Source organism: Oncorhynchus kisutch, linkage group LG18, assembly GCF_002021735.2.
Source record: "Oncorhynchus kisutch isolate 150728-3 linkage group LG18, Okis_V2, whole genome shotgun sequence".
NCBI lineage: Eukaryota > Metazoa > Chordata > Actinopteri > Salmoniformes > Salmonidae > Oncorhynchus > Oncorhynchus kisutch.
Genome location: NC_034191.2, coordinates 84,444,632 through 84,468,023, shown reverse-complemented (window position 1 = coordinate 84,468,023; position 23,392 = coordinate 84,444,632). Strand labels below are relative to the sequence as shown.

At 41.6% G+C, this 23,392-nt stretch overlaps 1 protein-coding gene across 1 annotated transcript in view; it reads right to left on the bottom strand.

Moving 5' to 3' along the window:
• Nucleotides 1-20,769, bottom strand: part of dlec1 (DLEC1 cilia and flagella associated protein) — a 120,178-nt gene extending 99,409 nt beyond the window's left edge. Inside the window, exons 1-8 of the mRNA XM_031796922.1 lie at nt 20,667-20,769; nt 20,464-20,556; nt 19,726-19,866; nt 7,762-7,918; nt 7,082-7,192; nt 6,616-6,809; nt 6,185-6,396; nt 1,038-1,122 (exon numbers count right to left, since the gene is read on the bottom strand). Coding sequence (XP_031652782.1) covers nt 1,038-1,122; nt 6,185-6,396; nt 6,616-6,809; nt 7,082-7,192; nt 7,762-7,918; nt 19,726-19,866; nt 20,464-20,547 — 984 coding nt within the window. The 5' untranslated portion in view covers nt 20,548-20,556; nt 20,667-20,769. The remainder of the gene's footprint in view (nt 1-1,037; nt 1,123-6,184; nt 6,397-6,615; nt 6,810-7,081; nt 7,193-7,761; nt 7,919-19,725; nt 19,867-20,463; nt 20,557-20,666) is intronic.
• Between the last annotated feature and the right edge of the window lie 2,623 nt (nt 20,770-23,392).

Below are 23,392 nucleotides of genomic sequence, written 5' to 3'. Positions count from 1 at the left end.
CAAAGACTTGAAAACCTACAAACCTCAGAATTCCCACTTCCTGGTTGGATTTTTTCTCTGGTTTTTGCCTGCCATATGAGTTGTGTTATACTCACAGACATCATTCAAACAGTTTTAGAAACTGTGTTTCATAGTGTTTTCTATCCACATCTACTAATAATATGCATATCTCAGCTTCTGGGCCTGAGTAGCAGGCAGTTTACTCTGGACACCCTATTCATCGAAGCTTCTCAATACTGCCCCCAGCCATAAGAAGTTAAAAATGTATGGCAAATAGAAATCAAAGTGGATGGACATCAGAAATAGATGGGAGAGGTTAAGGGTAGATGAAGGACAGGACTAAAAACAAACAAAATATAACACTTGTAAAATAGTGTCCGTAAAATACATATGTATAAGATGGAAGTAGAAGCCTAAGTGTTGGTGTTCATTAGTTTTCTACAAATAGGGTGGTAGGGCTGGCGGAAAATAATGAAGGAAAATATACTTTAAAAGATATGAGCATATATTGATAAGAGAAACACTAGCCAACGGTCCTGGAACGTTATGACTACAATAGATAAGAGAAACACTAGCCAACGGTCCTGGAACGTTATGACTACAATAGATAAGAGAAACCAGACCACTGTCCCAATGTCGTCAATACGTACCGTAATCATCTGTCCTACTGTAGTCAGTACGTACCTCATACATCTGTCCTACTGTAGTCGATACGTACCTCATACTTCCATCCTACTGTATTCATACGTACCTCATACATCTGTTCAACTTTGGTATGTACATACCTCATAATCCTGTCCCACTGTAGTCAGTACGTACCTCACCCCTCATAAACCTGTCCCACTGTCATTAGTACATACCTCACATACCTTTCCCACTGTAGTCAGTACATACCTCATATTCCTGTCCCACTGTAGTCAGTATGTACCTCATACCTCATAAACCTGTTCCACTGTCGTCAGTACATACCTCAAATACCTGTCCCACTGTTGTCAGTACGTACCTCATATACCTGTCCCACTGTCGTCAGTACATACCTCAAATACCTGTCCCACTCTATAGTCAGTGAAGAAGACAACAGGTGGATTGGCCAGGAACACAGGGATGGGCTCAGCTGGGGATCTGGGGGGGGAACAACATGAAGACAGGTTATGGGGCATTATTTACTGCGCTGTGATAGGTAGACAGACTGGAGGATGGGCAACTGATGAAAAACACAATGACACACAGAAAACAGACAGGTTTGTGTGTCCTGAATATACTGTATATCTGTCATGCATGTCTACTCCAGGTAATTATTAAGTTAACCACATTAGAATTCAAACATTTCGTTTCCAACTTTAGTGTTGTCTCCATGCTGCCGCTGATATACACCCAATAATGGAAGGAAGCTGACTTCTAGGAATGTAACAACTAAAATCTAATGGAACTAGAAACTGACATTTTTTGAAGAAAATGTGTGTGCTTGTTAGCCTTGAAGTGTTATGGTTTAGTTGAATAGATCCCCAGAAGCTGTTGACATGCAGCAGCTACTCTTCCTGGGTTCCAAACAAAACATAAAATACACCAGGGTACATAAGTTATAGATATATTAAATTAAACAACAATAAAGACATCAAGAGACAAAAAACAAATGACTACTGTATTTACACACTATTCCTACAGTATATACATATTCATATAATTATATACAGAAAAGTTAATGAGAGCTTTAGAAAGAGGAGAGGCTCTGTGATACAATATGGTTTTAAATATGTTTTTTAAGGCTAAACCTGCTTTACCTGAGTAACCTCTGATAGCAGAGCATTCCATGATGACATGGCTCTATACATAACTGAGTGAGTTTTTGGTTTGGGTAGAGTGAAGAAACCCGTAGTGGTGTCTGGTGGGTGTGTAAAGTGCATTCGGAAAGTATTCAGACCCCTAGACTTTTTCCACATGTTGTTTTATATTACAGTCTTATTCTAAAATTGATTAAATAGTTTTTTCCCCCTCATCAATCTACACACAATACCCCATAATGATGAAGAAAAAACAGGTTTTTAGAAATGTCTTCTTGGGTATGTCAGGTTGGATGAGGAGCGTCTCTGCACGGGTATTTTCAGGTCTCTCCAAAGTTGTTCGATGGGGCTCTGGCTAGGCCACTCAAGGACATTCAGAGACTTGTCCCGAAGCCACTCTTGCGTTGTCTTGGCTGTGTGCTTAGGGTCGTTGTCCTGTTGGAAGTTGAACCTTCGCCCCAGTCTGAGGTCCTGAGCGCTCTGGATCAGGTTTTCATCAACGATCTCTCTGTACTTTGCTCCGTTTATCTTTCCCTCGATCCTGACTAGTCTCCCAGTCCCTGCCGCTGAAAAACATCCCCACAGCATGATGCTGCCACCACCATGTTTCACCGTAGGGATGGTGCCAGGTTTCCCCCAGACGTGACAATTGGAATTCAGGCCAAAGAGTTCAGTCTTGGTTTCATCAGACCAGAGAATGTTGTTTCTAATGGTCTGAGAGTCCTTTAGGTGACTTTTGGCAAACTCCATGCAGGCTGTCATGTGCATTTTACTGAGGAGTGGCTTCAGTCTGGCCACTCTACCGCAAAGGCCTGATTGGTGGAGTACTGTAGAGATAGATGGTTGTCCTTCTGGAAGGTCCCATCTCCACAAAGGACGTCTGGAGCTCTGTCAGAGTAACCATCGGGTTCTTGGTCACATCCCTGACCAAGGCCTTTCTCCCCCGATTGTTCAGTTTGGCGGCCAGCTCTAGGAAGAGTCTTGGTTGTTCCAAACCTTCCATTTAAGAATGATTGAGGCCACTGTGTTCTTCGGGACCTTCAATGCTGCAGACATTTTTTGGAACCCTTCCCCAGATCTGTGCCTCGACACAATCCTGTCTTGGAGCTCTACGGACAATTCCTTCAACCTCAGGGCTTGGTTTTTGCTCTGATAGGCACTGTCACCCGTGGGACCTTATATAGACAGGTGTGTGCCTTTCCAAAACATGTCCAATCAATTGAATTTACCACAGGTGGACTCCAATCGAGGTGTAGAAACATCTCAACGATGATCAATGGAAACGGGATGCACCTGAGCTCAATTTCAAGTCTCATAGCAAAGGGTCAGATGATGGGTGTAATGGTCCTGTGGTGCTGTCAGTATGTTCTCAGTCAGATGATGGGTGTAATGGTCCTGTGGTGCTGTCAGTATGTTCTCAGTCAGATGATGGGTGTAATGGTCCTGTGGTGCTGTCAGTATGTTCTCAGTCAGATGATGGGTGTAATGATCCTGTGGTGCTGTCAGTATGTTCTCAGTCAGATGATGGGTGTAATGGTCCTGTCAGTATGTTCTCAGACAGATGATGGGTGTAATGGTCCTGTGGTGCTGTCAGTATGTTCTTAGGTCAGATGATTTGACATTGTTAAATCTTTCTTCTTATATATTCTTCTACGTTCTGCTTTGAAAACAACAGCTACACCAGCAGGCTATGGATGGAGTGACTCTGAAAACCAACAGGTGCTAATTCTCATCATGTCTCAAACAAACACACAAGCGTTCATTGCCTGCATTCCCAAATGGCACCTTATTTCCTATATAGTTCACTACTTTAGACCAGACCCCTATGGGCAGAAGTGCACTACATAGGGAATAGAGTGCCATTTGGGACAGAAGCATCATGTTTTGTATAGACATGACATGCTGATCCAGGGTGTTTCACTGGGATCATAAACTCAGCAGAAAAAGAGAAGTCCCTTTTTCATGACCCTGTCTTTCAAAGATAATTAAGTAAAAATCAAACTAACTTCACAGATCTTCATTGTAAAGGGTTTAAACACTGTTTTATACCATTAACAATTCATGAACATGCACCTGTGGAACGGTCATTAAGAAACTAACAGCTTACAGACGGTAGGCAATTAAGGTCACAGTTAGACACTAACAGTTAGTCACAAACTTAGACACTAAAGAAGCCTTTCTACTGACTCTGAAAAACACCAAAAGAAAGATACCTGCTAGAGGACTGCAGATGTGGCCAGGGCAATAAATTGCTATGTCCGTACTGTGAGACACCTAAGACAGCGCTACAGGGAGACAGGACGGACAGCTGATCATCCTCGCAGTGGCAGACCACGTGTAACAACACCTGCACAGGATCGGTACATTCGAACATCACACCTGCGGGACAGGTACAGGATGGAAACAACTGCCCAAGTTACACCAGAAACGCACAATCCCTCCATCAGTGCTCAGACTGTCCTCAATAGGCTGAGAGAGGCTGGACTGGGGGCTTGTAGGCCTGTTGTAAGACAGGTCCTCACCAGACATCAACAACATCGCCTATGGGCACAAACCCACTGTCGCTGGACCAGACAGGACTGGCAAAAAGTGCTCTTCACCGACGAGTCGCGGTTGTCTCACCAGGGGTGATGGTCGGATTCGCATTTATTGTCGAAAGAATGAGCGTTACACTGAGGCCTGTAATCTGGAGCGGAATCGATTTGGAGGTGGAGGGTCCGTCATGGTCTGGGGCGGTGTGTCACAGCATCATCTGACTGAGCTGGTTGTCATTGCAGGCAATCTCAACGCTGTCTGTTACAGGGAAGACGTCCTCTTCACTCATGTTGTACCCTTCCTTGAGGCTCATCCTGACATGACCCTCCAGCATGACAATGCCACCAGCCTTACTGCTCGTTCTGTGTGTGATTTCCTGCAAGACAGGAATGTCAGTGTCCTGCCATGGCAAGCGAAGAGCCCGGATCTCAATCCCATTGAGCACGTCTGGGACCTTTTGGATCGGAGGGTGAGGGCTAGGGCCATTCCCCCCTGAAAGGTCTGGGAACTTGCAGGTGTCTTGGTGGAAGAGCGGGGTAACATCTCACAGCAAGAACTGGCAAATCTGGTGCAGTCCATGAGGAGGAGATGCACTGGAGTACTTAATGGCCACACCAGATACTGACTGTTACTTTTGATTTTGACCCTCCCTTTGTTCAGGGACGCATTATTCCATTTCTGTTAGTCACATGTCTGTGGAACTTGTTCAGTTTATGTCCCAGTTGTTGAATCTTGTTCATACAAATATTTACACATGTTAAGTTTGCTGAAAATAAATGCAGTTGACAGTGAGAGGACGTTTCTTTTTTTGCTGAACCAGGGTGTTTCACTGAGATCATAGTTTTCCAGGTTAGTGTTACGACTTCTAGGAGTAGTGGGTGCGGAGTCAGGCGCAGAGAACAGAGGGTAAGGGACAACTGTATTTATTCCAGAGAAAAGTAGGTCACGCCAAAACACCAGGCGCATACAATGACCGGCCCAAAAACAGGACACAAACAGTCCGAAGAAATACAGAAAAGATCACATCCACAAAACGAACAGAGAAACAAGCCCGCACAAAAGCCGGCGGGCTTACTGGGTTTAAATAGCCCACAACCACTAAACACAAAACAGGTGCAACTTATCAGACACAACTAAATGAAACAGAAAAGGGGATCGGTGGCAGCTAGTAGGCCGGCGACGATGACCGCCGAGCGCCACCCGAACAGGAAGAGGCACCATCTTCGGCGGGATTCGTGACAGTCAGGTATGAGGGTAATTGATGTTCAGACAGGAAGGAAGTCATATAGAACTAATTTACACCTAATATTGAGGAAGGATTATCTTGCCCATATGTAATTATACCTTTATTTAACAAGGCAAGTCGGTTAAGAACAAATTCTTATTTACAATGACGGCCTGGGAACAGTGGGTTAACTGCCTTGTTCAGGGGCAGAATGACAGATTTTTACCTTGTCAGCTCGGGGATTCGATCTAGCAACCTTTCAGTTACTGGCCCAACACTTTATCCACTAGGCTACCTGCCGCCCCACAGCCCGGCCTATAATAATTGCATATGAATGACCAATGGAGTCAGAAACGGATCATGGACTGGAGTTCATCCTGTCAGTCAACACGTCATTACTTCTAGAACCAAGCAGTAGACGTTCAGAGCTGCACTTCCTGTGTCGGTTTGCGCTTGTAGCATAGAAGAGAATTGTTCCGCTCCAAACGGCCCCCTATTCCCTGATCCCAGTGAAACACCCTGCACTAGTCAGAAGTAGTGCATGTAATAGGGAATAGGGGGCCATTTGGGATGCTACAAGTCCAAACCAACACAGCCTAGGCTACCTAGTTCTGCAAACACATGAAGCTGAACAGAGTCCTACCTCTCCTGCTTTTGCCCCTTCCTTCCCCTGTCTCCCTTTTCCCAAAGCAGGATGAGCGACTTGCCCCCCTGGTGTGCGTTGGGGGGAAGGAATCTGGGGTTCCGCAGGAACTTGTGTCTCTGCTGTAGTTTCTGAAGGCCAGCCCTCTCCTCTGCTCTGCTCTTAGCACCCAGCTCATACATCCACTTAGGCTTCCTCACTCGGCACACCTTCTGGAATAGAGCAGAGGAGAGGTCACATAGTGGTGACCTGAGACTCGTCAACACCAGCAGAGGAGAGGTCACATCAGTGGTGACCTGAGACTTGTCAACACCAGCAGAGGAGAGGTCACATCAGTGGTGACCTGAGACTCGTCCATACCCAAATCTTAACCCACCCCTTCAAAGTATTCAAAACAAGCCTTCATACAAGACCACCTCTGTGTGTCCTACCTGGCTAGGTAGGCTTCGGGGGGTGCAGGTGTCTGAGCTACAGGCAAGGGTGAGGGACGTTTCTGACTCCTCCAGCAAGCTCTGGGCTGTCCGCTCTGGGGGAGGGATCACTGTGTAGCCATCGTCCTGGGGAAGGTAGCATATGTGTCTGTTGTAGGACACAGTCGGCTTGGCAAAGCCTGGGGCGGACATGGCTGGGAGGACAGACAGACAGTTGACAGAGTTAAAAGAGACTTACACTGAAGGGTAAAGTGTTTTCAGAGTACTTTAAAATGGATGATCTGTTCTAAATTACGTGCATTCCAAAGGGTGTTTAAGGGGCATACTACTGTACCTCTGGGGGGCTTGGAGGGGCATACTACTGTACCTCTGGGGGGCTTGGAGGGGCATACTACTGTACCTCTGGGGGGCTTGGAGGGGCATACTACTGTACCTCTGGGGGGCTTGGAGGGGCATACTACTGTACCTCTGGGGGCTTTGATGAGCGGGTTCAGTCCTGTGATGTAGTCTTCTGGACAGATCAAGTTGTTACTCTTCAGAAGGCCGTTGTCAACACACCACATGAAGGTCCACCTGACTGAGGAAACAAACACACACTTATTTTAGGTGGCAAGGCTTATTGCAGTGATCTCTTCACAAAGCACAAGGCTTATTGCAGTGATCTCTTCACAAAGCACAAGGCTTATTGCAGTGATCTCGTCACAAAGCAAAAGGCTTATTGCAGTGATCTCGTCACAAAGCACAAGGCTTATTTCAGTGATCTCTTCACAAAGCACAAGGCTTATTGCAGTGATCTCTTCACAAAACACAAGGCGTATTGCAGTGATCTCTTCACAAAGCACAAGGCGTATTGCAGTGATCTCTTCACAAAGCACAAGGCGTATTGCAGTGATCTCTTCACAAAGCACAAGTCTTATTGCAGTGATCTATTCACAAGGCTTATTGCAGTGATCTCTTCACAAAACACAAGGCTTATTGCAGTGAGCTCTTCACAAAGCACAGGGCTTATTGCAGTGAGCTCCTCACAAAGCACAGGGCTTATTGCAGTGATCTCTTCACAAGGCATCCCACGGTACAGTTTGTAATACCCTAGCCCCTAGAGGCTAGTGATACAGCAGCATTAAAGAGTGATCCAGACCAGTGTACCTGGAGGCAGACCCAGCTGTTGGTAGGCCTCTCCCACCTCCTCCACCACCTTGGTGTGGGCCCTGCTCTCTGTGGCCGTGGCCTGGATCCGAGCCTGAATGATGTGGTTCTCCAACATGTCAGCATCACGCATCCGACGGCTGTACTCTGAATGGACCTGGAGGCTCAAGCAGTGAGAGGTTATGTAGAAAAACACAAACACAGGGACCTTTATTCAGAGGGGTTGGGTTAAATGCAGAAGACACATTTCAGTTGAATATATTCAGTTGGACTAGGTATCCCCTTTCCTTTCCTTTCCCTTACTTAATGTTCATTGGTTGCACTGATGCGCCAAATGCAGGTTAGCATTTCTTGTCATGAATCTTGTTCTGGAGGCAGCTCTGCAGCGTGGTCAATAGCTGGCGCTAACCGTAACTAGCCCCAAAGTCATATAGTCTAATTAACCACACAGCTAACCCTAATGTCTAACCCTAATTTCTAACCCTAACGTCTAACACACTAATGTCTAACCCTAATGTCTAACCCTAATGTCTAACCCTAATGTCTAACGTCTAACCCTAATGTCTAACCCTAATGTCTAACCCTAAAGTCTAACCCTAAAGTCTAACCCTAATGTCTAACACTAATGTCTAACACCAACCCTAATGTCTAACCCTAATGTCTAACACCAACCCTAATGTCTAACCCTAATGTCTAACACAAAACCTAATGTCTAACCCTAATGTCTAACCCTAATGTCTAACCCTAATGTCTAACACCAACCCTAATGTCTAACACCAACCCTAATGTCTAACCCTAATGTCTAACACAAAACCTAATGTCTAACCCTAATGTCTAACACTAATGTCTAACACTAATGTCTAACCCTAATATCTAAACCTAACCCTAATGACTCACCCTAATGTCTACCACTAACCCTAATGTCGAACCCTAATGTCTAACACTAACCCTAATGTCTAACCCTAATGATTCACCCTAATGTCTAACCTTAATGTCTAAGCCTAACCCTAATGTCTAACCCTAACCCTAATGCCTAACCCTAATGTCTAACCCTAATGTCTAACCCTAAACCTAATGTCTAACCCTAATGTCTAACCCTAATGATTCACCCTAATGATTCACCCTAATATCTAACCCTAATGTCTAACCCTAATGTCTAACCCTAACCCTAATGTCTAACCCTAACCCTAATGTCTAACCCTAACGTCTAACCCTAATGTCTAACCCTAACCCTAATGATTCACCCTAATGATTCACCCTAATATCTAACCCTAATGTCTAACCCTAATGCCAAACCCTAAAGTCTAACACTAACCCTAATGTCTAACCCTAATGTCTAACACTAATGATTAACCCTAATGTCTAACACTAACCCTAATGTCTAACCCTAATGTCAAACCCTAATGTCTAACACTAACCCTAATGTCTAACCCTAATGTTTAACCCTAATGTCGAACCCTAATGTCTAACACTAACCCTAATGTCTAACCCTAATGTTTTAACCCTAATGTCTAACCCTAATGTCTAACCCTAATGTCTAACCCTAATGTCTAACCCTAATGATTCACCCCAATGTCTAACCCTAATGTCTAACCCTAATCCTAATGTCTAACCCTAATGTCTAACCCTAACCCTAATGATTCACCCTAATGATTCACCCTAACGTCTAACCCTAATGATTCACCCTAATGTCTAACCCTAACCCTAATGTCTAACCCTAACCCTAATGTCTAACCCTAATGTCTAACCCTAATGATTCACCCCAATGTCTAACCCTAATGTCTAACCCTAATCCTAATGTCTAACCCTAATGTCTAACCCTAACCCTAATGATTCACCCTAATGATTCACCCTAACCCTAATGTCTAACGCTAATGATTCACCCTAATGTCTAACCCTAACCCTAATGTCTAACCCTAACCCTAATGATTCACCCTAATGATTCACCCTAACCCTAATGTCTAACCCTAATGTCTAACCCTAATGTCTAACACTAATGTCTAACACCAACCCTAATGTCTAACCCTAATGTCTAACACTAAAGTCTAACCCTAATGTCTAACACTAATGTCTAACCCTAATGTCTAACCCTAACGTCTAACTCTAATGTCTAACACCAACCCTAATGTCTAACTCTAATGTCTAACCCTAATGTGTAACACTAATGTCTAACACCAACCCTAATGTCTAAAGCTAATGTCTAACACCAACCCTAATGTCTAACCCTAATGTCTAACACAAAACCTAATGTCTAACCCTAATGTCTAACCCTAATGTCTAACCCTAATGTCTAACACCAACCCTAATGTCTAACACCAACCCTAATGTCTAACCCTAATGTCTAACACAAAACCTAATGTCTAACCCTAATGTCTAACACTAATGTCTAACACTAATGTCTAACCCTAATATCTAAACCTAACCCTAATGACTCACCCTAATGTCTACCACTAACCCTAATGTCGAACCCTAATGTCTAACACTAACCCTAATGTCTAACCCTAATGATTCACCCTAATGTCTAACCTTAATGTCTAAGCCTAACCCTAATGTCTAACCCTAACCCTAATGCCTAACCCTAATGTCTAACCCTAATGTCTAACCCTAAACCTAATGTCTAACCCTAATGTCTAACCCTAATGATTCACCCTAATGATTCACCCTAATATCTAACCCTAATGTCTAACCCTAATGTCTAACCCTAATGTCTAACCCTAACCCTAACCCTAATGTCTAACCCTAACCCTAATGTCTAACCCTAACGTCTAACCCTAATGTCTAACCCTAACCCTAACCCTAATGATTCACCCTAATGATTCACCATAATATCTAACCCTAATGTCTAACCCTAATGTCAAACCCTAAAGTCTAACACTAACCCTAATGTCTAACCCTAATGTCAAACCCTAATGTCTAACACTAACCCTAATGTCTAACCCTAATGTTTAACCCTAATGTCGAACCCTAATGTCTAACACTAACCCTAATGTCTAACCCTAATGTTTTAACCCTAATGTCTAACCCTAATGTCTAACCCTAATGTCTAACCCTAATGATTCACCCCAATGTCTAACCCTAATGTCTAACCCTAATCCTAATGTCTAACCCTAATGTCTAACCCTAACCCTAATGATTCACCCTAATGATTCACCCTAACCCTAATGTCTAACCCTAATGATTCACCCTAATGTCTAACCCTAACCCTAATGTCTAACCCTAACCCTAATGTCTAACCCTAAAGTCTAACCCTAATGATTCACCCCAATGTCTAACCCTAATGTCTAACCCTAATCCTAATGTCTAACCCTAATGTCTAACCCTAACCCTAATGATTCACCCTAATGATTCACCCTAACCCTAATGTCTAACGCTAATGATTCACCCTAATGTCTAACCCTAACCCTAATGTCTAACCCTAATGTCTAACCCTAACCCTAATGATTCACCCTAATGATTCACCCTAACCCTAATGTCTAACCCTAATGATTCACCCTAATGTCTACCACTAACCCTAATGTCTAACCCTGTCTAACCCTAATGATTCACCCTAATGTCTACCACTAACCCTAATGTCGAACCCTAATGTCTAACACTAACCCTAATGTCTAACACAAAACCTAATGTCTAACCCTAATGTTTTAACCCTAATGTCTAACACCAACCCTAATGTCTAACCCTAATGTCTAACACAATACCTAATGTCTAACACTAATGTCTAACACTAATGTCTAACACTAATGTAACACTAATGTCTAACCCTAACCCTAATGTCTAATCCTAATGTCTAACCCTAATGATTCACCCTAATATCTAACCCTAACCCTAATGTCTAACCCTAATGTCTAACCCTAATGTCTAACCCTAATGTCTAACCCTAACCCTAATGTCTAACCCTAACCCTAATGTCTAACCCTAATGTCTAACCCTAACCCTAATGTCTAACCCTAATGATTCACCCTAATGATTCACCCTAATATCTAACCCTAATGTCAAACCCTAATGTCTAACACTAACCCTAATGTCTAACCCTAATGATTAACCCTAATATCTAACACTAACCCTAATGTCTAACCCTAATGTCTAACACCAAACCTAATGTCTAACCCTAATGTCTAACCCTAATGTCTAACACCAACCCTAATGTCTAACCCTAATGTAACACTAATGTCTAACCCTAATGTCTAACCCTAATGTCTAACCCTAATGTCTAACCCTAATGATTCACCCTAATTCTACCACTAACCCTAATGTCTAACCCTAATGTCGAACCTTAATGTCTAACACTAATGTCTAACCCTAATGTCTAACCCTAACCCTAATGTCTAACCCTAATGTCTACCACTAACCCTAATGTCTAACCCTAATGTCTACCACTAACCCTAATGTCTAATCCCAATGTCGAACCCTAATGTCTAACACTAACCCTAATGTCTAACCCTAATGTCTAACCCTAATGTCTAACACTAATGTCTAACACCAACCCTAATGTCTAACCCTAATGTCTAACACTAAAGTCTAACCCTAATGTCTAACACTAATGTCTAACCCTAATGTCTAACACTAATGTCTAACCCTAACGTCTAACTCTAAATGTCTAACACCAACCCTAATGTCTAACTCTAATGTCTAACCCTAATGTCTAACACTAATGTCTAACACCAACCCTAATGTCTAACACAAAACCTAATGTCTAACCCTAATGTCTAGCCCTAATGTCTAACACCAACCCTAATGTCTAACTCTAATGTCTAACCCTAATGTGTAACACTAATGTCTAACACCAACCCTAATGTCTAACCCTAATGTCTAACACCAACCCTAATGTCTAACCCTAAGGTCTAACACAAAACCTAATGTCTAACCCTAATGTCTAACCCTAATGTCTAACCCTATTGTCTAACACCAACCCTAATGTCTAACACCAACCCTAATGTCTAACCCTAATGTCTAACACAAAACCTAATGTCTAACACTAATGTCTAACCCTAATATCTAAACCTAACCCTAATGACTCACCCTAATGTCTACCACTAACCCTAATGTCGAACCCTAATGTCTAACACTGACCCTAATGTCTAACCCTAATGATTCACCCTAATGTCTAACCTTAATGTCTAAGCCTAACCCTAATGTCTAACCCTAATGTCTAACCCTAATGTCTAACCCTAAACCTAATGTCTAACCCTAATGTCTAACCCTAATGATTCACCCTAATGATTCACCCTAATATCTAACCCTAACCCTAATGTCTAACCCTAATGTCTAACCCTAACCCTAACCCTAATGTCTAACCCTAACCCTAATGTCTAACCCTAACATCTAACCCTAATGTCTAACCCTAACCCTAATGATTCACCCTAATGATTCACCCTAATATCTAACCCTAATGTCTAACCCTAATGGCAAACCCTAAAGTCTAACACTAACCCTAATGTCTAACCCTAATGTCTAACACTAATGATTAACCCTAATGTCTAACACTAACCCTAATGTCTAACCCTAATGTCAAACCCTAATGTCTAACACTAACCCTAATGTCTAACCCTAATGTTTAACCCTAATGTCGAACCCTAATGTCTAACACTAACCCTAATGTCTAACCCTAATGTTTTAACCCTAATGTCTAACCCTAATGTCTAACCCTAATGTCTAACCCTAATGATTCACCCCAATGTCTAACCCTAATGTCTAACCCTAATCCTAATGTCTAACCCTAATGTCTAACCCTAACCCTAATGATTCACCCTAATGATTCACCCTAACCCTAATGTCTAACCCTAATGATTCACCCTAATGTCTAACCCTAACCCTAATGTCTAACCCTAACCCTAATGTCTAACCCTAATGTCTAACCCTAATGATTCACCCCAATGTCTAACCCTAATGTCTAACCCTAATCCTAATGTCTAACCCTAATGTCTAACCCTAACCCTAATGATTCACCCTAATGATTCACCCTAACCCTAATGTCTAACCCTAATGATTCACCCTAATGTCTAACCCTAACCCGAATGTCTAACCCTAATGTCTAACCCTAACCCTAATGATTCACCCTAATGATTCACCCTAACCCTAATGTCTAACCCTAATGATTCACCCTAATGTCTACCACTAACCCTAATGTCTAACCCTGTCTAACCCTAATGATTCACCCTAATGTCTACCACTAACCCTAATGTCGAACCCTAATGTCTAACACTAACCCTAATGTCTAACACAAAACCTAATGTCTAACCCTAATGTTTTAACCCTAATGTCTAACACCAAACCTAATGTCTAACCCTAATGTCTAACACAATACCTAATGTCTAACACTAATGTCTAACACTAATGTCTAACACTAATGTCTAACACTAATGTAACACTAATGTCTAACCCTAACCCTAATGTCTAATCCTAATGTCTAACCCTAATGATTCACCCTAATATCTAACCCTAACCCTAATGTCTAACCCTAATGTCTAACCCTAATGTCTAACCCTAACCCTAATGTCTAACCCTAACCCTAATGTCTAACCCTAATGTCTAACCCTAACCCTAATGTCTAACCCTAATGATTCACCCTAATGATTCACCCTAATATCTAACCCTAATGTCAAACCCTAATGTCTAACACTAACCCTAATGTCTAACCCTAATGATTAACCCTAATATCTAACACTAACCCTAATGTCTAACCCTAATGTCTAACACCAAACCTAATGTCTAACCCTAATGTCTAACCCTAATGTCTAACACCAACCCTAATGTCTAACCCTAATGTAACACTAATGTCTAACCCTAATGTCTAACCCTAATGTCTAACCCTAATGTCTAACCCTAATGATTCACCCTAATTCTACCACTAACCCTAATGTCTAACCCTAATGTCGAACCCTAATGTCTAACACTAATGTCTAACCCTAATATCTAACCCTAACCCTAATGTCTAACACTAATATCTAACATTAATGTAACACTAATGTCTAACCCTAATATCTAAACCTAACCCTAATGTCTAACCCTAATGTCTAACCCTAATGTCTACCACTAACCCTAATGTCTAACCCTAATGTCTACCACTAACCCTAATGTCTAATCCCAATGTCGAACCCTAATGTCTAACACTAACCCTAATGTCTAACCCTAATGTCTAACCCTAATGTCTAACCCTAATGATTCACCCTAATGTATACCACTAACCCTAATGTCTAACCCCAATGTCTAACACAAAACCTAATGTCTAACCCTAATGTCTAACCCTAATGTCTAACACCAGCCCTAATGTCTAACCCTAATGTCTAACACAAAACCTAATGTCTAACCCTAATGTCTAACACTAATGTCTAACACTAATGTCTAACCCTAACCCTAATGTCTAATCCTAATGTCTAATCCTAACCCTAATGTCTAACCATAATGTCTAACCCTAATGATTACCACTAACCCTAATGTCTAACCCTAATGTCTAACCCTAATTTCAAACCCTAATGTCTAACCCTAATGTCTAACCCTAATGTCTAACCCTAATGATTCACCCTAATGTCTAACCCTAATGATTACCACTAACCCTAATGTCTAACCCTAATGTCTAACCCTAATGTCTAACACTAACCCTGATGTCGAACCCTAACCCTAATGTCGAACCCTAATGTCGAACCCTAATGTCTAACCCTAACGTCTAACCCTAACGTCTAATCCTAATGTCTAACCCTAATGTCTAATCCTAATGTCTAACCCTAACCCTAATGTCTAACCCTAACCCTAATGTCTAACCCTAACCCTAATGTCTAACCCTAATGTCTAACCCTAATGTCTAAACCTAATGATTACCACTAACCCTAATGTCTAATCCTAATGTCTAACCCTAACCCTAATGTCTAACCCTAATGTCTAGCCCTAATGTCTAACCCTAATGTCGAACCCTAATGTCTAACCCTAACCCTAATGTCTAACCCACTAACCCTAATGTCTAACCCACTAACCCTAATGTCTAACCCTAATGTCGAACCCTAATGTCTAACACTAACCCTAATGTCTAACCCTAACCCTAGCCATAATATCTAACCCTAATGTCTAACCCTAATGTCTAACCCTAACCCTAATGTCTAACCCTAATGTCTAACCCTAATCCTAATGTCTAACCCTAATATCTAACCCTAACCCTAATGATTCACCCTAATGATTCACCCTAACCCTAATGTCTAACCCTAATGATTCACCCTAATGTCTAACCCTAACCCTAATGTCTAACCCTAATGTCTAACCCTAACCCTAATGATTCACCCTAATGATTCACCCTAACCCTAATGTCTAACCCTAATGATTCACCCTAATGTCTACCACTAACCCTAATGTCTAACCCTGTCTAACCCTAATGATTCACCCTAATGTCTACCACTAACCCTAATGTCGAACCCTAATGTCTAACACTAACCCTAATGTCTAACACCAACCCTAATGTCTAACCCTAATGTCTAACACAATACCTAATGTCTAACACTAATGTCTAACACTAATGTAACACTAATGTCTAACCCTAACCCTAATGTCTAATCCTAATGTCTAACCCTAATGATTCACCCTAATATCTAACCCTAACCCTAATGTCTAACCCTAATGTCTAACCCTAACCCTAATGTCTAACCCTAACCCTAATGTCTAACCCTAATGTCGCTGGTCACCATAGCATCTCCCACCTGTAGCACACGCTCCAGCAGGTATATCTCTCTAGTCACCCCCAAAACCAATTCTTTCTTTGGCCGCCTCTCCTTCCAGTTCTCTGCTGCCAATGACTGGAACGAACTACAAAAATCTCTGAAACTGGAAACACTTATCTCCCTCACTAGCTTTAAGCACCAACTGTCAGAGCAGCTCACAGATTACTGCACCTGTACATAGCCCACCTATAATTTAGCCCAAACAACTACCTCTTTCCCAACTGTATTTAATTTTAATTTATTTATTTATTTTGCTCCTTTGCACCCCATTATTTTTTTATTTCTACTTTGCACATTCTTCCATTGCAAAACTACCATTCCAGTATTTTACTTGCTATATTGTATTTACTTTGCCATCATGGCCTTTTTTGCCTTTACCTCCCTTCTCACCTCATTTGCTCACATTGTATATAGACTTGTTTATACTGTATTATTGACTGTATGTTTGTTTTACTCCATGTGTAACTCTGTGTCGTTTTATCTGTCGAACTGCTTTGCTTTATCTTGGCCAGGTCGCAATTGTAAATGAGAACTTGTTCTCAACTTGCCTACCTGGTTAAATAAAGGTGTTCTCAACTAGCCTACCTGGTTAAATAAAGGTAAATAAATAAATAAATAAATGTCTAACCCTAACCCTAATGTCTAACCCTAATGATTCACCCTAATGATTCACCCTAATGATTCACCCTAATATCTAACCCTAATGTCAAACCCTAATGTCTAACACTAACCCTAATGTCTAACCCTAATGATTAACCCTAATATCTAACACTAACCCTAATGTCTAACACCAAACCTAATGTCTAACCCTAATGTCTAACCCTAATGTCTAACACCAACCCTAATGTCTAACCCTAATGTCTAACCCTAATGTCTAACCCTAATGTCTAACCCTAATGTCTAACCCTAATGTCTAACCCTAATGATTCACCCTAATTCTACCACTAACCCTAATGTCTAACCCTAATGTCGAACCCTAATGTCTAACACTAATGTCTAACCCTAATGTCTAACCCTAACCCTAATGTCTAACACTAATATCTAACACTAATGTAACACTAATGTCTAACCCTAATATCTAAACCTAACCCTAATGTCTAACCCTAAAGTCTAACCCTAATGTCTAACCCTAATGTCTACCACTAACCCTAATGTCTAACCCTAATGTCTACCACTAACCCTAATGTCTAATCCCAATGTCGAACCCTAATGTCTAACACTAACCCTAATGTCTAACCCTAATGTCTAACCCTAATGTCTAACCCTAATGTCTAACCCTAATGATTCACCCTAAACCTAATGTCTAACCCTAATGATTCACCCTAATGTCTACCACTAACCCTAATGTCTAACCCTAATGTCTAACCCTAATGATTCACCCTAATGTATACCACTAACCCTAATGTCTAACCCCAATGTCTAACACAAAACCTAATGTCTAACCCTAATGTCTAACCCTAATGTCTAACACCAGCCCTAATGTCTAACCCTAATGTCTAACACAAAACCTAATGTCTAACCCTAATGTCTAACACTAATGTCTAACACTAATGTCTAACCCTAACCCTAATGTCTAATCCTAATGTCTAATCCTAACCCTAATGTCTAACCATAATGTCTAACCCTAATGATTACCACTAACCCTAATGTCTAACCCTAATTTCAAACCCTAATGTCTAACCCTAATGTCTAACCCTAATGTCTAACCCTAATGTCTAACCCTAATGATTACCACTAACCCTAATGTCTAACCCTAATGTCTAACCCTAATGTCTAACACTAACCCTGATGTCGAACCCTAACCCTAATGTCTAACCCTAATGTCTAACACTAACCCTAATGTCGAACCCTAATGTCTAACCCTAACGTCTAATCCTAATGTCTAACCCTAATGTCTAATCCTAATGTCTAACCCTAACCCTAATGTCTAACCCTAACCCCAATGTCTAACCCTAATGTCTAACCCTAATGTCTAAACCTAATGATTACCACTAACCCTAATGTCGAATCCTAATGTCTAACACTAACCCTAATGTCGAACCCTAATGTCTAATCCTAATGTCTAACCCTAACCCTAATGTCTAACCCTAATGTCTAGCCCTAATGTCTAACCCTAATGTCGAACCCTAATGTCTAACCCTAACGCTAATGTCTAACCCTAACCCTAATGTCTAACCCTAATGTCTAACCCACTAACCCTAATGTCTAACCCACTAACCCTAATGTCTAACCCTAATGTCGAACCCTAATGTCTAACACTAACCCTAATGTCTAACCCTAACCCTAGCCATAATATCTAACCCTAATGTCTAACCCTAATGTCTAACCCTAATGTCCAACACTAACCCTAATGTCTAACCCTAATGGCTAACACTAATGTCTAACACTAACCCTAATGTCTAACCCTAATGTCTAACACTAACCCTAATGTCTAACCCTAACCCTAGCCATAATATCTAACCCTAATGTCTAACCCTAACCCTAATGTCTAACCCTAATGTCTAACCCTAATATCTAACCCTAATGTCTAACACTAACATTAAATTAAGAGGCCTATGAATCCTACCTTTCACATCACCTGGAATAGGTATCCAATAACTTTCGCAGTGCCAACATACTGGGCAAGTGACCAGGTTGTTGTCCATCTAGGTAACATGGCTAACAAGGTTGGTTGTTATTAAACAAATAATAGCGGCCCGCAACATGGTTAATGCAATTATTACATTTGACCCGCAAATTAGCAGTAAAAAATAATAATGTAGGCCTAGCTCCTGCATAGAGTCGTACCAGTCGTACCAGTGGAATCGTTTGTTCCAAAGATTAGCGATTGAAGAGCAAACTGAAGTGAAGAGAAAATTCTGCATCTCTTTGATGACAGTGCTTCTTTATAATAAACTGACCCTTAGCCATCCGAGTTTTACAGAGAACAAACTGAAGGAGGCTTTTGCGTATATATTTCAAAATGAAGTCCTATCAGTTCAGTGACCTATCACAATTGGATAAGACACCAAACATGATGTGATTGGTAAATGAGTTGCAAAAACCTGACCAAAAAAGGCGATCTTGAAGCATATAAACACATATTTTATTTAAATTATCTTAGATATAAAAGCCTCCTTCATTTTCTATCTGTAAATGAAACTGATGAAGGTCAACACACAGACACACACACACACACACTCACAGACACACACACAGTTTGCACAGGGCAGTGAGGGCACATAGCTAGCTAGCTATATTTTGTAGTTGTTGAATGGGTAGCTACCTGTTGAAGATCCTCCACATATTTGTCATGGTAGTTGTTGCCTCCCCTTCTTGTCTTGGTGAGAATGGCAACTGTGTCTTTCCCAATAATCTCTGTTGTGTAGAGATCCTTGAAGATGCTTGCCAATAAATGTGAAATGTCCTATTGGAAAATATAGCATTAGACTATAATGTTAGTCAATGACTCTTCTTGAATGAAACACACTGACATTACCACATAGTTAGGCCTATTAATTAGCCAGCAGCAGCCCACTCTGCATCCCACTGCTGGCTTGCCTCTGAAGCTAAGCAGGGTTGGTCCAGGTCGGTCGCTGTACAGGAGACTAGATGCTGCTGGAAGTGGTGTTGGAGGGCCAGTAGGAGGCACTATTTTCTCTGGTCTCCAAACAATGCCCCAGGGCAGTGATTGGGGACATTGCCCCAATCACTGTGTAGGATGCGGTCTTTCGGATGGAACGTTAAACAGGTGTCTTGACTCTCTGTTGTCATTAAAAATCCTGTGCCACTTATCATAATAGTAGGGGTGTTAACCCTTGTGTCCTGGCTAAATTCCCAATCTGGCCGTCATACCAACACGGTCACCTAATCATCTAATTTCTCTCCACTGTAACTATTTCCCAGTTCGTTGCTGTAAATTAAAATGTGTTAAGTCAATTTACTGGGTAAAAAAATGGTTAAAAAAAAGCCTAGTTATTGTAAGAATCAAACTGGCATGATAAAATCGTTAGTTAGTGCTAACCTGTGTTTTTTCTGATGCAGGTCGATGACGGTTCATGGACGGGTCTAACCCTGTTTGGGGTCTTGGCTGAGATTCCTCAAGCATGGTTGCAGTCTGTTGGGCCAAACAGTTGTGAGGTATAGTAGCTTAATTAAGTCAACGACAAAACACACATGATTAATCTATAATTCATGCGTAAATATTCTATTGTGTGGTTCACAAACCTGGCAAGGTGTGAAAGTAGCACTTTTCTTCCCAGCTACTGCCGCCAGCTCTTTGTGTACAAGTAGTAACCATAGAAACGGCCCGGGGTTCTTAAAGGGGCCAGAGCGTTTTACCCAAAACTCGTTCATTTGAAGTCAATAATACATTTCTAAATGTGCACAAAAATCTTTACTCTATCAAATACTATTACTGTCATATTTTCACCTGTCAAAAATGACAATAGTTTTGCCAATCTAAATAGTCCAGTGGTACTATTTGCTTGATTAAACGTGCAAGAATTCTGCAGGAATCAACTATTACAGAATCAAGACACACTTGAGAACATGCCATCTGCTGCTTTTGTAGTTTCCAACAGGATCCAGCATGCCTGCTATGCTGCAAACGTTCTGGCATGCTCACCTACTCTAGCTGCTAATAGGGGCCTCTTACTTTACGACAGCAAAAAGACAGAACAGTATGAAGACAGGCAGAAATTGCTTCTCCTATTCACCTCATTTGCAAACGATTTTAAAACATGGAAGCCACACGCGGAAACGATATATACAACTTCCTCTGCGCTCTCGCTTTATCATAATTCTTATGCGCGCCACTAGAAATCACTGCATTGGTATGTTTCTGTCAAAATACACCAGATTACTGGCCTTCTAATGTGCCTCGACCTATAGACTAAACTGCCGTGAAAAAACCCATAACTGATCCAAATAGTTTCCCAATCAGGCAGGCTTTATGCAGTCATTTCGAACTGAATATGCATTCAAAACGCCAGGCTTTTGAGTGGTTATTCAAAGGCTATTCCCTGCAGTTTACAGCCTAGACTAGAGTTTTGTACTCACTTGAAAACAATAATAACATTCTTCACTACATTGTGTTGTTGCGTCCGAGGTAGGATACGTGTATTGTCCCTAAAAACAGAAACAATAGGGTAGCTTTTCGAGCTGCATACCGGGGAACTGGGAGAGAGCGCACTCAGCGCACCTCAGCAGCGCACATAGTGTAGGCAATCTATGACTTCTTTATGTGCCATGCTTTATTTCCCTGTCTAAATTGACAGGATATATTCACTGCGGTATTGAGCTTCTAAATGATGTGTATGCTTCGAACTTGGACTATAGGCTAGGGGAGACAAGGGATGATTTTAACTTTTCTCATGTCAGTTTCACAGAGATCGTTTATGGTAGTGTATTCAAAACTTGATACAAACAACCTACATTTGTCCTTTACAAATTGGTGTGGTTATTAGATGTGTAAATCAAACTGCAAATGCATGGTGTTGTCTTAAATACAAAGAGTGAAGTGTTACAATTTACCCCATGGTCTGGGTTTATTGTGACCGTGTTTGGTGTGAATTCTAACAGAATGAAAAAGGGCATAAATCGTTACATGCAACTAATTATTGAACGCCTTTATTGAGACCATGAGAGCAACATTGCCATGTTTAACATTTTGTTTGGCAGAAATAATAAATATAAATAATAAAATATGTATTATTTTATCTCAACCAAACAACAACTAGGCTAAACTAAACACCTGCAGTTTTCTGGTGTGTGTTTGTGTGACAGTGTGTGTGTAGCTGAGATGGTGTGTGTGTGTGGCAGTGTGTGTGTGTAGCAGTGTGTATGTTTGTGGCAGTGTGTTTGTGTGTGTCGGTGTGTGTCAGTGTGACAGTGTGTGTGTCAGTGTGTGTGTTTGTGGCAGTGTGTGTCCCAGCACTGCACCCAGACTTCCTTCGATTTGGAATTGTTAAAGTGCCCCATGCACACAATTCAGAAGTGTTCCTCGTTGGAGGAATCTGAATCTTCTCATTCAGTGTATTTTGTTTGGGCTTTTTTTTCTCAGGTAGAACAGTTGTTTGTTGTTGTTCAGTATGGTTTGTCTTGGCTTGCTTCTTTCCTGTAGTTTTTAAGAGGGGCAAAAAAAAATTGCCTACTGAGTGCTTTACCTTTTATGCTCTTGTAACCGATGTGAAATGGCTAGCTAGTTAGCGGTGGTGCGCGCTAATAGCGGTGATGTCACTCGCTCTGAGGCCTTGAAGTAGTGGTTGCCCTTGCTCTGCAAGGGCCTTGGCTTTTTCCCTGGTTCGAGCCCAGGTTGGGGCGAGGAGAGGGACAGAAACTATACTGTTACACTCTTCTTCAAGTGCTTGCTTGACAAGTGTATCCGTCAAAATCACAGTTTTTCTCAGTGGCGTAAAGTACTGAAGTAAAAATACTTAAAAGTACTACTTAAGTCGTTTTTGGTGGTATCTGTACTTTACGATTTATATATATTTTTTAACGTTTACTTTTACTTCACTACATTCCCAAAGAAAGGTCTGTACTTTTTACTGCATACATTTTCCCTGACACACAAAAGTAATCGTTACATTTTGAATGCTTAGCAGCACAGGAAAATGGTCCAATTCACACACTTATTAAGAGAACATCCCTGGTCATCCCTACTGCCTCTGATCAGGAGGACTCACTAAACAGAGAACATCCCTGGTCATCCCTACTGCCTCTGAAGGACTCACTAAACAGAGAACATCCCTGGTCATCCCTACTGCCTCTGGAGGACTCACTAAACAGAGAACATCCCTGGTCATCCATACCGCCTCTGATCTGGAGGACTCACTAAACAGAGAACATCCCTGGTCATCCCTACTGTCTCTGATCTGGAGGACTCACTAAACAGAGAACATCCCTGGTCATCCCTACTGCCTCTGATCTGGAGGACTCACTAAACAGAG